We start from the raw sequence: 17176 nt of genomic DNA, 5'->3' as shown, positions 1-17176 counted from the left end.
GCTAAAGCTGCAGTGTAAAGCAGGGAGGAGAGCTAAAGCTGCAGTGTAAAGCAGGGAGGAGAGCTAAAGCTGCAGTGTAAAGCAGGGAGGAGAGCTAAAGCTGCAGTGTAAAGCAGAGAGGACAGCTAAAGCTGCAGTGTAAAGCAGAGAGGACAGCTAAAGCTGCAGTGTAAAGCAGTGTAAAGCAGGGAGGAGAGCTAAAGCTGCAGTGTAAAGCAGAGAGGAGAGCTAAAGCTGCAGTGTAAAAGCAGGGAGGAGAGCTAAAGCTGCAGTGTAAAGCAGGGAGGAGAGCTAAAGCTGCAGTGTAAAGCAGGGAGGAGAGCTAAAGCTGCAGTGTAAAGCAGGGAGGACAGCTAAAGCTGCAGTGTAAATCAAAGAGGACAGCTAAAGCTGCAGTGTAAAGCAGAAAGGACAGCTAAAGCTGCAGTGTAAAGCAGGGAGGAGAGCTAAAGCTGCAGTGTAAAGCAGGGAGGAGAGCTAAAGCTGCAGTGTAAAGCAGGGAGGAGAGCTAAAGCTGCAGTGTAAAGCAGGGAGGAGAGCTAAAGCTGCAGTGTAAAGCAGAGAGGAGAGCTAAAGCTGCAGTGTAAAGCAGGGAGGAGAGCTAAAGCTGCAGTGTAAAGCAGGGAGGACAGCTAAAGCTGCAGTGTAAAGCAGGGAGGACAGCTAAAGCTGCAGTGTAAAGCAGGGAGGAGAGCTAAAGCTGCAGTGTAAAGCAGGGAGGAGAGCTAAAGCTGCAGTGTAAAGCAGAGAGGAGAGCTAAAGCTGCAGTGTAAAGCAGGGAGGAGAGCTAAAGCTGCAGTGTAAAGCAGGGAGGAGAGCTAAAGCTGCAGTGTAAAGCAGAGAGGAGAGCTAAAGCTGCAGTGTAAAGCAGGGAGGAGAGCTAAAGCTGCAGTGTAAAGCAGGGAGGAGAGCTAAAGCTGCAGTGTAAAGCAGGGAGGACAGCTAAAGCTGCAGTGTAAAGCAGGGAGGAGAGCTAAAGCTGCAGTGTAAAGCAGGGAGGAGAGCTAAAGCTGCAGTGTAAAGCAGAGAGGACAGCTAAAGCTGCAGTGTAAAGCAGGGAGGACAGCTAAAGCTGCAGTGTAAAGCAGGGAGGAGAGCTAAAGCTGCAGTGTAAAGCAGGGAGGAGAGCTAAAGCTGCAGTGTAAAGCATGGAGGACAGCTAAAGCTACAGTGTAAAGCAGGGAGGAGAGCTAAAGCTGCAGTGTAAAGCAGGGAGGAGAGCTAAAGCTGCAGTGTAAAGCAGGGAGGAGAGCTAAAGCTGCAGTGTAAAGCATGGAGGACAGCTAAAGCTACAGTGTAAAGCAGGGAGGAGAGCTAAAGCTGCAGTGTAAAGCATGGAGGACAGCTAAAGCTGCAGTGTAAAGCATGGAGGACAGCTAAAGCTGCAGTGTAAAGCATGGAGGACAGCTAAAGCTGCAGTGTAAAGCATGGAGGAGAGCTAAAGCTGCAGTGTAAAGCAGGGAGGAGAGCTAAAGCTGCAGTGTAAAGCAGAGAGGAGAGCTAAAGCTGCAGTGTAAAGCAGGGAGGAGAGCTAAAGCTGCAGTGTAAAGCAGAGAGGACAGCTAAAGCTGCAGTGTAAAGCAGGGAGGAGAGCTAAAGCTGCAGTGTAAAGCAGGGAGGAGAGCTAAAGCTGCAGTGTAAAGCAGAGAGGACAGCTAAAGCTGCAGTGTAAAGCATAGAGGACAGCTAAAGCTGCAGTGTAAAGCAGAGAGGAGAGCTAAAGCTGCAGTGTAAAGCATGGAGGACAGCTAAAGCTGCAGTGTAAAGCAGAAAGGACAGCTAAAGCTGCAGTGTAAAGCAGAGAGGAGAGCTAAAGCTGCAGTGTAAAGCAGAGAGGAGAGCTAAAGCTGCAGTGTAAAGCAGGGAGGACAGCTAAAGCTGCAGTGTAAAGCAGGGAGGAGAGCTAAAGCTGCAGTGTAAAGCAGGGAGGAGAGCTAAAGCTGCAGTGTAAAGCAGGGAGGAGAGCTAAAGCTGCAGTGTAAAGCAGGGAGGACAGCTAAAGCTGCAGTGTAAAGCAGAGAGGAGAGCTAAAGCACAAGGATTTTAGACTACCAAGCAAGCTAAAAATCTAAGCTGGAGTCATTGACTAATAATAATAATAATAATAAAATAAAAGATGTGCTGCAGTGTAAAGTACGGGGAAGAGAGAAAGGCAGCCTGAGCCTCTCAGACTAGTGGAGGCTCCAAGAGACTAATGCAGCCAGAATCATTGATCATAGCTGTAGCCTAATAAAGCAGAGCTGCAGGGTAAAGCATGGTGGAAGAACACTGCAACCTGAGCCTCTGAGGCAGAGTTTCCCAACCAGGGCACCTCCAGCTGTTCCAAAACTACAACTCCCAGAATGCCCGGACAGCCAAAGGCTGTCCGGGCAAGCTGGGAGTTGAAGTTTTGCAACAGCTGGAGGCACTCTGGTTGGGAAACTGCCTCAGAGGCTCAGGTTGCAGTGCTGTAAACAAAAACAAAAACAAAAAATTGTGTTTATAAGAAAAAAAAAAGCCTCCTCCTATTAAAGGGGTACTCCACTGGAGGTATCAGAAAGTTAAACAGATATTGTAAATTACTTAATTATTACTATTTAAAAATCTTAATCCTTCCAGTACTTATCAGCTGCTGTATGCTCCACAGGAAGTTATTTTCTTTTTGAATGTATTCAATTTATTTTCTGTCTGACCACAGTGCTCTCTGCTGACACCTCTGTCCATGTCAGCAACTGCCCAGAGCAGGAGAGGTTTGCTATGGGGATTTGCTTCTACTCTGGACACAGGTGTCAGCAGAGAGCACTGTGGTCAGACAGAAAGGAAATTCAAAAAGAAAAGAACTTCCTCTGGAACATACAGCAGCTGATAAGTACTGGAAGGATTAAGATTTTTAAATAGAAGTAATTTACAAATCTGTTTAACTTTCTGGCACCAGTTGACTTAAAGTTGAAAAAAAAATAAAAAAAAAATAAAATAAAAAATTCCAGTAGTGTTTAGTGTTCCCCTTTAAAAAAAAAAAAATGTTTCCACAGAATAAATATTTATATACGTGTATATATATATATATATATATATATATACACACATACATATATATTTTTATTTTTTTTGGAAAATATTTAAAGGGGAACTCTACTGGAAAACATTTACAAAGTATATTAATTATATATACACACACACACACACATATATATTATCATTATTTTTTTTTTTTTTAAATAACTATTGCATTTCCCAAATTTAAAAAAATGGGTATCACCACACACAGAATTGTGTAAACAATTCCAGTATTATTATTATTATTATTATTATTAAAACTAGTTACTAAATTACTACTAAAATTCCTAAATAGTTTTAATCCAAATAAAAAAAATAAAAATAAAAAAATAATAATAATTTGGTATTGGTAAAACACACAAAATTGTGTCACCTACTACTACCATTATTATTTAAAATTACTAATAAATTTATATAAATTACAGAAATTGTGTTAAAAATGGAAAAAAATCCTTAAAAATTTTTTTTTGCCAAATAAAAAAAATATATATAAAAATGGTGTCACCGCACGCAGTTGTATGTGGTGTATTAAATCAGCCATTTACGGGGTTAATATTTAATTACTAGTAGAGATAAGCGAACTTACAGTAAATTCGATTCGTCACGAACTTCTCGGCTCGGCAGTTGATGACTTTTCCTGCATAAATTAGTTCAGCTTTCCGGTGCTCCGGTGGGCTGGAAAAGGTGGATACAGTCCTAGGTAAGAGTCTCCTAGGACTGTATCCACCTTTTCCAGCCCACGGGAGCACCGGAAAGCTGAACTAATTTATGCAGGAAAAGTCATCAACTGCCGAGCCGAGAAGTTCGTGACGAATCGAATTTATTGTAAGTTCGCTCATCTCTAATTACTAGTTTAATTACTAGTACAATTCCCCCAATTTTTTTTCCACTAAATAAATAAAAAAAAATAAAAAAATAATATTTGAAAAGGAAATGAGCCTCATGCGGATCCTCAGGTCAAATAGTAAAAAATTATAGGAGTCAAAATTTTGGGCTTGGAGTCAAAACAAAATAGTTGAGGCCCCGGGGTCACCCCTGTTGCACCACACGTTAGGGAAGTGTGCACAGCGCCGGTGACGTCACATGACCTGACCAAAGTCCTAGAGACATCATGTAAGATGATGAAATGCGTTGTGTAATGCGCAAATGAGGACACCGCAACTTCTGCTATTAGTCCTGGGCGGTACACCTATGATACCGTATCCGAGCCGAGGTCATGTGATCCTGTTTACTGTCCTGAAAACATCTGCGCTATTAGCCGGAAGGTAAACAAAGTATTTAAAGGGCCGGAGCCCTGATTACTGTATATATCAGCACTGTATGAGGAGGACATCTGCTGCTTTATAAAATAGTCTGAGTGTTACAGTCACAAGACCTCTACTTGCTGTCAGTGAATGGAACAGTTATTTTATTACATTTTTTTAATGCATTAAATAAAAATAAAAAAAGTTCCATTCACTGACAGCAAGTAGAAAGTGAAATGAATTGAAGATCATACAGCTTGTGGGCTTGTTCAATGCAAAGCTAAAAACATCTCACAGCTGAGGATAGTAACAATGTATCAGTGCAGGTCAGTCAGGACCTACACACCTTAAAGGGGTACTCCGCTGCTTAGCGTTTGGAACTGTTCTGAACGCTGGAGACGGTGTCGGGAGTTTGTGACGTCATGGCCCCGCCCCCTCATTATGTCACACCCCACCCCTCAATGCAAGCATATGGAAGGGGGCATGACATCATGAGGGGGCGGAGCTATGACATCACGAGCTCTCGACAGTTTTTTTTTTTTTAAATCCTCTGGGGCCAGAAAGTTAAACAGATTTGTAAATTACTTCTATAAAAAAAATCTTAATCCTTCCAGTACTTTTTGGGGGCTGTATACTAGAGGGGAAATGCATTTCTTTTTGGATTTCTCTTCTGTCATGACCACAGTGCTCTCTGCTGTCCATTTTAGGAACAGTCCAGAGCAGGAGAAAATCCCCCAAAGCAAACATACACTGCTCTGGACAGTTCCTAAAATGGACAGAGATGTCAGCAGAGAGCATTGTGGTCATGACAGAAGAGAAATCCAAAAAGAAAAACCATTTCCTTTGTAGTATACAGCCCCTAATAAGTACTGGAAGGAGTAAGATTTTTTTAATAGAAGTAATTTACAAATCTGTTTAACTTTCTGGCCCCAGTTGATTAGGTGAAAATGGGCTAAGTCCTTAAGGGGTTAAATATTCATTCTTGCCTGCACTGATACATTGTAACTATCCTCAGCTGTGAGATAAGTAGAAGTATAAGGCAGGCGGCAGCATTTTAGTTTAGATCTGATCTTCTCACAGCAGAGGTTTGTTACAATGTGACCAGGATAAGACCATTACACCTGACAGTAGTTTGTTACAGTGTATCGGTGCAGGTATAATGCTTCCTTTCTGATGGCTGAAGGAGCGGCGTGTATTAGCGCCCGGCGCGGTGTAAACCATTCTCCTCTTTCCTCGGAAGTGTATTCCGGCGCACGGGTAAATATTTACAGCGGCCGATGCGGAATCTTTCCACCATCTGTTACTCCTCACAGACGCGGCTGCTGGAGACGTCAGGCGCTGGCGGAGATTCCCGCTGGCTGCAGTTCCTGCTTACTCATAAAGAGCGTCCCCCTCTGCAATCCAAACCTGTTCAGAATAAAATGGACCCCCAACCCAGCTTTACAAGATTCCAGATCGTTATGAGGTGATATAGCGCTACTGGATAAGGGACAATAAAGTGTGGAAAAGCTGGGTGACAACCCTAATGGAATGTACAGTCTGTCTAATGTCTTCATAGACCAAAAGGTCTCGGAACTGGGCAGTCACCCAACTTTCCCACACTCCTCAATAACAATATTTCCTAGTAATGCTTTTGTCAGTGAAAAGTCTGGGATAGTTAGGTAACAGCCCTTAAGGTGCATTCACACGGGCGGATTACCTGCGGATTTTCCCCAGCGTATTTGCTGCGGAAAATCCGCAGCGGATTTTGCTACCATTGACTTCAATGTGTCAGCAGAAAATCTGTTCTAGAGGCAGATTTGCAGATTTTCCTTCAGACCCATTGAAGTCAATGGTAGCAAAATCCGCTGCGGATTTTCAGCAGAAAATACGTTGCGGAAATTCTGCAGGTAATTTGCCCGTGTGAACGTAGCCTTAAAGGGGTATTCCACAGGAAAACATTTTTTTAAATCAACTGGTGCCAGAAAGTTGAACAGATTTGTAAATGACTTCTGTTAAAACATCTTAATCCTTCCAGGACTCATCAGCAGCTGTATGCTCCACAATAAGTTCTTTTCTTTTTAAATTTCTTTTCAGTCTGACCACAGTGCTCTCTGCTGACACCTCTGTTCATTTTAGAAACTGTCCAAAAAGGAGCAAATCCCCATAGCAAACCTCTCCTGCTCTGGACAGTTCCTGACATGGACAGAGGTGTCAGCAGAGAGCACTGTGGTCAGACAGAAAGGAAATTCTAAAAGAAAAGAACTTCCTGTGGATCCTACAGCAGCTGATGAGTACTGGAAGGATTAAGATGTTTTAATAGAAGTAATTTACAAATCTGTTCAACTTTCTGGCACCAGTTGATTAAAAAAAAAAAAAAAAAAAAAAATCCAAAATTTATATTAGCCATTTTGTTTCTCATCCAGCTTTCCCAGAATCCTGGGAATGAAGCCTTCATAGTTATATGGGGGTTCAGGATATATTGTTTTATAATTAGGAAAAGTTGTTTATGAGGAGTGTAGGAAAGATGGCTGTTGGGAACTGTTAAAGCAGCCATTTTGATTGTCACCCAGCTTTCCCAGATTTCCGAGCATGAAATCTTCATAGTTATAATGAAAGACAGGCAAAAAAAAAAAAAAGGAAAAAGTCAGGGAACGCAAGGTGACAACTTAGGACAATGCTATAACAGCTGGCCATTTTGATTGTCACACAACTTTCCCAGAATCCTGAGCAATGACATTTTAATTATTATGCAAATTGTTTTGTCCCACTCCCATATAACTTATGAACATTTCATGCTCAGGAATCTGCGAAAGCTGAATAACAACCAAAATGGCTATTACAGTGTCTACAGAAGTTGTCACCCAGCTTTCCTAGTATCCTGAGCAGTACATTTAATTGTTATGAAAATGGTATAATCTTTCTCCCATATATATAGCTATGAAAACATCACGCTCAGGAATCTGGGAAAGCTGGAGGACTTCCTTAATAACTTTTACATAGTCTACCGTCGTCACACAACTTTTTAAGATGACTGGGAAGGAAATGAGCAGTAATACAGGAAGTGATGCTCCATCATTGCAGAGTCTAGGAAAGCTGGGTGACAGCTGTAAAAATCACTCTGCTTTCCTAGGAACAGAATGAGCACCATGAAGAGAATTTATAAAATGTGACAGGAGGCGCGGTGCAAGCTCAGCGTTTATTGTCCAGTATAACACATCAGAGCGGAGTAGAAGGCGACTGCGCCAGAACAGGGGGAGGGGCATAGTCTGACTCCGCCCACAAAAAGGAGGAAACTCCCGGTAGCGGTAACATGAGATAACATTGATGTAGAAAGGCACTTTAAGAACGTCCAACTACATGGGATTAAAGGGGCACTCCACACCGAGATGTCTCTGCCAAAAAAGGCTAAGGGGGAACTGTTCTCTAGGCCAGCATTTCCCAACCAGTGTGCCTCCAGCTGTTGCAAAACTACAACTCCCAGCTTGCTGGGAGTTGTAGTTTTGCAACAGCTGGAGGCACACTGATCTATGTGTACAATGGCCTCTCAACTCTCTGTCGACTCTTGATGTCAGAGGAGAGAAGGGTTGGGCAAGAGTCCCCCTGCACAATACATTTGCTAGTGTATACGGGATCGGGAGTGCATGCTGGGAGTTGTAGTTTTGCACCCTGGTTTGGAAACACTCATGTAGGCAGTGGAGTTCCCCTCCTTCCTTGTAGGTATAAATAGCAGAGTGGAAAACCCCTTTAACAGAAATCCCCGCCCACATACTAAAGATCTGGGAGGAGTTTAATGACCTCCTCCACCTTAATGGTGAATACAATTGCTCCACCCCTGATTTGTGCACTATATGCATGGGCGGAGCCATGTTTCACATTGGCTCCACCCCTGAATACTTTACTTTCTGTATGGGCGGGGCCATGTCTCATGATGGTTCCACATCTGATTAGCACAAGCTCTGCATCGATGGGGCCCTGGTTTTCAATGGCTCCACCCCTGATTAGTGCACTTTGCATAGGCAGGGCCATACCTCACATTGGCCCTATCCCCTGATTAAAGGGGTATTCCAGTGAAAAACTATTTTTTTCACATCAACTGGCTCCAAAAAGTTAAACAGAATTGTAAATTACTTCTATAAAAAAAATCTTAATCCTTCCAGTACTTATCAGCTGCTGAAGTTGAGTTGTTCTTTTCTGTCTGACCACAGTGCTCTCTGCTGACACCTCTATCTGTCTCAGGAACTGTCCAGAGCAGGATAGGTTTTCTATGGGGATTTGCTCCTACTATGGACAGTTCCTGAGACAGCCAGCTCAACAGAGAGCCCTGTTGTCAGACAGAAAAGAGAAACTCAACTTCAGCAGCTGATAAGTACTGAAAGGATTAATTTTTTATTTTTTTTTATAGAAGTAATTTACAAAGCTGTTTTAACTTTTTTGGAGTCAGCTGATATGAAAAAAAAATGTTTTTCACTGGAATGCCCCAGAGGTACTCCGGTGGAAAACATTATTATTATTTTTTTTTTTAATCAACTGGTGCCAGAAAGTTAAACAGATTTGTAAATCACTTCTATTAAAAAAATCTTAATCCTTCCAGTACTTTTTAGCAGATGTATGCTACAAAGGAAATTCTATACTTTTTGAATATCTTTTTTTGGTCTTGTCCACAGTGCTCTCTGCTGACACCTGCTGTCTGTGTCAGGAACTGTCCAGAGCAGCATAGGTTTACAATGTTGATTTTCTCCTGCTCTGGAAAGTTCCTGATACGGGCATCAGGTGTCACCAGAGAGCACTGTGGAGAAGACAAAAAAGAAATTCAAAAAGCATAGAATTTCCTCTGTAGAATACAGCTGCTAAAAAGTACTGGAAGGGTAAAGATTTTTTAACAGTCATTTACAAATCTGTTTAACTTTCTGGCACCAGTTCATTTAAAAAAAAAATGTTTTCCACCGGAGTACCCCTTTAAGGTAAATGATGCTAGATGAAGGAGTTAAAGGGTATTCCAGTGAAAAACATTTTTTTTTTCATATCAGCTGGTTCAAAAAAAGAGTTAAACAGCTTTGTAAATTACTTCTGTAAAAAAAAAAAAAATCTTAATCCTTCCAGTACTTATCAGCTGCTGAAGTGGAGTTCTTTTCTGTCTGACCACAGTGCTCTCTGCTGACACCTCTGTCTGTCTCAGGAACTGTCCAGAGTAGGAGCAAATCCCCATAGCAAACCCATCCTGCTCTGGACAGTTCCTGAGACAGCCAGAGGTGTCAGCAGAGAGCACTGTTGTCAGACAGAAAAGAACAACTCAACTTCAGCAGCTGATAAGTACTGGAAGGATTAAGATTTTTTTTTTTTTTAAATAGAAGTCATTTACAAATCTGGCACCAGTTGATGTGGAAAAAAAAAAGAAGCGTTTTCCAGCGGAGTACCACTTTAAGGACAGGAAATGCTTTTAAAAATCCTGCCAACTAGTGATTTTGCATCAGGGGTGGGATGTTATTACTTTAGCATGTGGAGTTCCACTTTAAAAAAAAAGGTGCCTATATGAAGGATGCATGGAATGGTTACCGCAGAGCATGCTGGGATGCAGAGTACATTTATGACACTCTTTAGTACACGGTACGTCTAGCGCCTCCTGTTTACTTGCACAAGTCGTCTACATTGAATGTGATACAGGACAGTGTAGATCTCATATACTGTAGTGCAGCTCAGGAAGAGTTAATGTCCCAAAAATTAAGAAACCAAAGCGGGAAGAGCAGAAGCCCGGGGGGCGATCCACACGGCATTGTCCGCAGCCGCCGGGAGGGGGGGCACATACTTCGTATTAGGACCCAGTTCTAGAACATGATAAATAGTAAGTGGGGGTCTCGGGGTCTCCTCAGCAGATCAGCCGCTCGTGGAGCTGGTGCAGCTGGTCAGGGGTCAGGACCAGGCGGTGGATCTGCTCCTGGCCACGCTGGCAGGGGAGGGTCACCTTACCCACCAACACCGTGTCTTCTCTCTTCTCCTCTTTGGCCTGGATGACAAAGAATAAGTGGTTACTGTAATATCCATGTATACACACAACATATATGGCAGTGTTTCCCAACCAGTGTGCCTCCAGCTGTTGCGAAACTACAACTCCCAGCATGCCCGGACAGCCAAAGGCTGTCCGGGCATGCTGGGAATTGTAGTTTCGCAACAGCTGGAGGCACACTGGTTGGGAAAAAAGCTGATATATGGACTTTTCATATAACACATATATACTATCCGTGTATACACACAACACACATGGGCTATTAATATATACACATTACATATATACTATCCGTGTATACACATAACACATATGGACTATGAATATATACACATTACATATATACTATCCGTGTATACACACAACACACATGGACTATTAATATATACACATTACATATATACTATCCGTGTATACACATGGACTATTGATATATACACATTACATATATACTATCTGTGTATACACAACACACATGGTCTATTAATATATACACATTACATATATACTATACGTGTATATACACAACACACATGGACTATTAATATATACACATTACATATATACTATCCGTGTATACACATAACACACATGGTCTATTAATATATACACATTACATATATACTATCCGTGTATACACATGGACTATTGATATATACACATTACATATATACTATCTGTGTATACACAACACACATGGTCTATTAATATATACACATTACATATATACTATACGTGTATATACACAACACACATGGACTATTAATATATACACATTACATATATACTATCCGTGTATACACATAACACACATGGACTATTAATATATACACATTACATATATACTATCTGTGTATACACATAACACACATATACTAGTAATATATACACATTACATATATACTATCCGTGTATACACATAACACACATGGTCTATTAATATATACACATTACATATATACTATCCGTGTATACACATAACACACATGGACTATTAATATATACACATTACATATATACTATCCGTGTACACACAACACACATGGACTATTAATATATACACATTACATATATACTATCCGTGTATACACATAACACACATGGACTATTAATATATACACATTACATATATACTATCAGTGTATACACATAACACACATGGACTATTAATATATACACATTACATATATACTATCCGTGTATACACACAACACACATGGACTATTAATATATACACATTACATATATACTATCCGTGTATACACATAACACACATGGACTATTAATATATACACATTACATATATACTATCCGTGTATACACACAACACACATGGACTATTAATATATACACATTACATATATACTATCCGTGTATACACACAACCCACATATACTAGTAATATATACACATTACATATATACTATCCGTGTATACACACAACACACATGGACTATTAATATATACACATTACATATATACTATCCGTGTATACACATAACACACATGGACTATTAATATATACACATTACATATATACTATCCGTGTATACACACAACACACATGGACTATTAATATATACACATTACATATATACTATCCGTGTATACACAACACACATGGACTATTAATATATACACATTACATATATACTATCCGTGTATACACATGGACTATTAATATATACACATTACATATATACTATCCGTGTATACACATAACACACATGGACTATTAATATATACACATTACATATATACTATCCGTGTACACACAACACACATGGACTATTAATATATACACATTACATATATACTATCCGTGTATACACATAACACACATGGACTATTAATATATACACATTACATATATACTATCAGTGTATACACATAACACACATGGACTATTAATATATACACATTACATATATACTATCCGTGTATACACATAACACACATGGACTATTAATATATACACATTACATATATACTATCCGTGTATACACATAACACACATAGACTATTAATATATACACATTACATATATACTATCCGTGTATACACATAACACACATGGACTATTAATATATACACATTACATATATACTATCCGTGTATACACATAACACACATGGACTATTAATATATACACATTACATATATACTATCCGTGTATACACATAACACACATGGACTATTAATATATACACATTACATATATACTATCCATGTATACACATAACACACATGGACTATTAATATATACACATTACATATATACTATCCGTGTACACACAACACACATGGACTATTAATATATACACATTACATATATACTATCCGTGTATACACACAACACACATGGACTATTAATATATACACATTACATATATACTATCCGTGTACACACAACACACATGGACTATTAATATATACACATAACACATATACTATCCGTGTATACACATAACACACATGGACTATTAATATATACACATTACATATATACTATCCGTGTATACACACAACACACATGGACTATTAATATATACACATTACATATATACTATCCGTGTATACACACAACACACATGGACTATTAGTATATACACATTACATATATACTATCCGTGTATACACATAACACACATGGACTATTAATATATACACATTACATATATACTATCCGTGTATACACATAACACACATGGACTATTAATATATACACATTACATATATACTATCCGTGTATACACACAACCCACATATACTAGTAATATATACACATTACATATATACTATCCGTGTATACACACAACACACATGGACTATTAATATATACACATTACATATATACTATCCGTGTATACACATGGACTATTAATATATACACATTACATATATACTATCCGTGTATACACATAACACACATGGACTATTAATATATACACATTACATATATACTATCCGTGTATACACATAACACACATGGACTATTAATATATACACATTACATATATACTATCCGTGTATACACACAACACACATGGACTATTAATATATACACATTACATATATACTATCCGTGTATACACACAACACACATGGACTATTAGTATATACACATTACATATATACTATCCGTGTATACACATAACACACATGGACTATTAGTATATACACATTACATGTATACTATACGTGTATACACACAACACACATGGACTATTAATATATACAAATTACATATATACTATCCGTGTATACACATAACACACATGGACTATTAATATATACACATTACATATATACTATCCGTGTATACACAACACACATGGACTATTAATATATACACATTACATATATACTATCCGTGTATACACAACACACATGGACTATTAATATATACACATTACATATATACTATCCGTGTATACACAACACACATGGACTATTAATATATACACATTACATATATACTATCCATGTATACACATAACACACATGGACTATTAATATATACACATTACATATATACTATCCGTGTATACACATAACACACATGGACTATTAATATATACACATTACATATATACTATCCGTGTATATACACATAACACACATGGACTATTAATATATACACATTACATATATACTATCCGTGTATATACACATAACACACATGGACTATTAATATATACACATTACATATATACTATCCGTGTATACACATAACACACATGGACTATTAATATATACACATTACATATATACTATCCATGTATACACATAACACACATGGACTATTAATATATACACATTACATATATACTATCCGTGTATACACATAACACACATGGACTATTAATATATACACATTACATATATACTATCCGTGTATACACATAACACACATGGACTATTAATATATACACATTACATATATACTATCCGTGTATACACACAACCCACATATACTAGTAATATATACACATTACATATATACTATCAATGTATACACATAACACACATGGACTATTAATATATACACATTACATATATACTATCCGTGTATACACATAACACACATGGACTATTAATATATACACATTACATATATACTATCCGTGTATACACATAACACACATGGACTATTAATATATACACATTACATATATACTATCCGTGTATACACATAACACACATGGACTATTAATATATACACATTACATATATACTATCCGTGTATATACACATAATCTATCCCCCTGTACATCTGACACACATGCACTTTGACCCCTGAGCGGTCAGAGATGTTTCTCACCTTTATGAAATCTGAGGAGGGGAATGTGGCGAAATCTGTCGGGACATTTGCCCCAGGGCACTGGGAGACGGTCTCCTTTAGGACTTCATCCTGTCAATGGGAGACACAAAGGAGGGGAAGTGATGTAAACAGTACAGCCACCATGATGTCATAGGAAGGATGACCAAAGACTCCAGGATAAAGAGTGACCTCATACACATCAATCACAATCATAGGATCCGGATGACAGCGGTGTGATGTCATCCTAACCATTTCCTGCTCAGGATTTACTAATCAATATGACATCATGCTTTGTAATTTCCTTGGAAAGATGACCTAACAGTCCTGTACCCCCTCTGTGTAGGATGACCTCACAGTCCTGTACCCCCTCTGTGTAGGATGACCTCACAGTCCTGTACCCCCTCTGTGTAGGATGACCTCACAGTCCTGTACCCCCTCTGTGTAGGATGACCTCACAGTCCTGTACCCCCTCTGTGTAGGATGACCTCACAGTCCTGTACCCCTCTGTGTAGGATGACCTCACAGTCCTGTACCCCCTCTGTGTAGGATGACCTCACAGTCCTGTACCCCCTCTGTGTAGGATGACCTCACAGTCCTGTACCCCCTCTGTGTAGGATGACCTCACAGTCCTGTACCCCCTCTGTGTAGGATGACCTCACAGTCCTGTACCCCCCTCTGTGTAGGATGACCTAACAGTCCTGTACCCCCCTCTGTGTAGGATGACCTCACAGTCCTGTACCCCCCTCTGTGTAGGATGACCTAACAGTCCTGTACCCCCCTCTGTGTAGGATGACCTCACAGTCCTGTACCCCCTCTGTGTAGGATGACCTCACAGTCCTGTATCCCCCTCTGTGTATGATGACCTCACAGTCCTGTATCCCCCTCTGTGTATGATGACCTCACAGTCCTGTATCCCCCTCTGTGTATGATGACCTCAGTCCTGTATCCCCCTCTGTGTAGGATGACCTCACAGTCCTGTACACCCTCTGTGTAGGATGACCTCACAGTCCTGTACCCCCTCTGTGTAGGATGACCTCACAGTCCTGTACCCCCCTCTGTGTAGGATGACCTCGCAGTCCTGTACCCCCCTCTGTATATGATGACCTCACAGTCCTGTACCCCCTCTGTGTAGGATGACCTCACAGTCCTGTACCCCCTGTGTAGGATGACCTCACAGTCCTGTACCCCCCTCTGTGTAGGATGACCTCACAGTCCTGTATCCCCCTCTGTGTAGGATGACCTCACAGTCCTGTACCCCCTCTGTGTAGAATGACCTCACAGTCCTGTACCCCCCTCTGTGTAGGATGACCCCACAGTCTTGTACCCCCTCTGTGTAGGATGACCTCACAGTCCTGTACCAACCCCCTCTGTGTAGAATGACCTCACAGTCCTGTACCCCCTCTGTGTAGGATGACCTAACAGTCCTGTACCCCCCTCTGTGTAGGATGACCTCACAGTCCTGTATCCCCCTCTGTGTAGGATGACCTCACAGTCCTGTACCCCCCTCTGTGTAGAATGACCTCACAGTCCTGTACCCCCCTCTGTGTAGGATGACCCCACAGTCCTGTACCCCCTCTGTGTAGGATGACCTCACAGTCCTGTACCAACCCCCTCTGTGTAGAATGACCTCACAGTCCTGTACCCCCTCTGTGTAGAATGGCCTCAGTGTCCTGTACCCCCCTCTGTGTAGGATGACCTCACAGTCCTGTACCCCCCTCTGTGTATGATGACCCTCACAGTCCTGTACCCCCTCTGTGTATGATGACCTCTCAGTCCTGTAACCCCCACCCCCTCCCCCTCTGTGTAGGATGACCTCACAGTCCTGTACCCCCTCTGTGTAGGATGACCTCACAGTCCTGTACACTCCCTCTGTGTAGGATGACCTCACAGTCCTGTACCCCTCTGTGTAGGATGACCTCACAGTCCTGTACCCCCTCTGTAGGATGACCTCACAGTCCTGTACCCCCCTCTATGTAGGATGACCACACAGTCCTGTACCCCCTCTGTGTAGGATGACCTCACAGTCCTGTATCCCCCTCTGTGTAGGATGACCTCACAGTCCTGTACCCCCTCTGTGTATGATGACCTCACAGTCCTGTACCCCCTCTGTGTATGATGACCTCTCAGTCCTGTAACCCCACCCCCTCCCCCTCTGTGTAGGATGACCCCACAGTCCTGTACCCCTCTGTGTAGGATGACCCTCACAGTCCTGTACCCCCTCTGTGTAGGATGACCTCACAGTCCTGTACCCCCCTCTGTGTAGGATGACCTCACAGTCCTGTACCCCCCTCTGTGTAGGATGACCTCACAGTCCCTGTACCCCCCTCTGTGTAGGATGACCTCACAGTCCTGTACCCCCCTCTGTGTAGGATGACCTCACAGTCCTGTACCCCCCTCTGTGTACGATGACCTCACAGTCCTGTACCCCCCCTCTGTGTACGATGACCTCACAGTCCTGTACCCCCCTCTGTGTAGGATGACCTCACAGTCCTGTACCCCCCTCTGTGTAGGATGACCTCACAGTCCTGTACCCCCCCCTGTGTAGGATGACCTCACAGTCCTGTACCCCCCTCTGTGTATGATGACCTC

General features: G+C 41.0%; 1 protein-coding gene across 8 annotated transcripts in view; it reads right to left on the bottom strand.

The window, feature by feature from the left end:
- Positions 1 to 7444: 7444 nt before the first annotated feature.
- Positions 7445 to 17176, bottom strand: part of DCTN1 (dynactin subunit 1) — a 246862-nt gene continuing 237130 nt past the window's right edge. For 7 of the 8 annotated variants that reach the window (XM_056545878.1, XM_056546015.1, XM_056545495.1 and 4 more), the window contains 2 exons: positions 14588 to 14677; positions 7445 to 10263 (listed from right to left, as the gene is read on the bottom strand). In XM_056545878.1, coding sequence (XP_056401853.1) covers positions 10126 to 10263; positions 14588 to 14677 — 228 coding nt within the window. In that variant the 3' untranslated portion in view covers positions 7445 to 10125. The remainder of the gene's footprint in view (positions 10264 to 14587; positions 14678 to 17176) is intronic. The other variant, XR_008848719.1, reaches the window with a different exon arrangement.

The sequence above is a fragment of the Hyla sarda genome, chromosome 1 (assembly GCF_029499605.1).
Source record: "Hyla sarda isolate aHylSar1 chromosome 1, aHylSar1.hap1, whole genome shotgun sequence".
NCBI classification, from domain to species: domain Eukaryota; kingdom Metazoa; phylum Chordata; class Amphibia; order Anura; family Hylidae; genus Hyla; species Hyla sarda.
The sequence above is the reverse complement of the archived record's forward strand: the minus strand, read 5'-3'. Positions and strand labels throughout refer to the sequence as shown.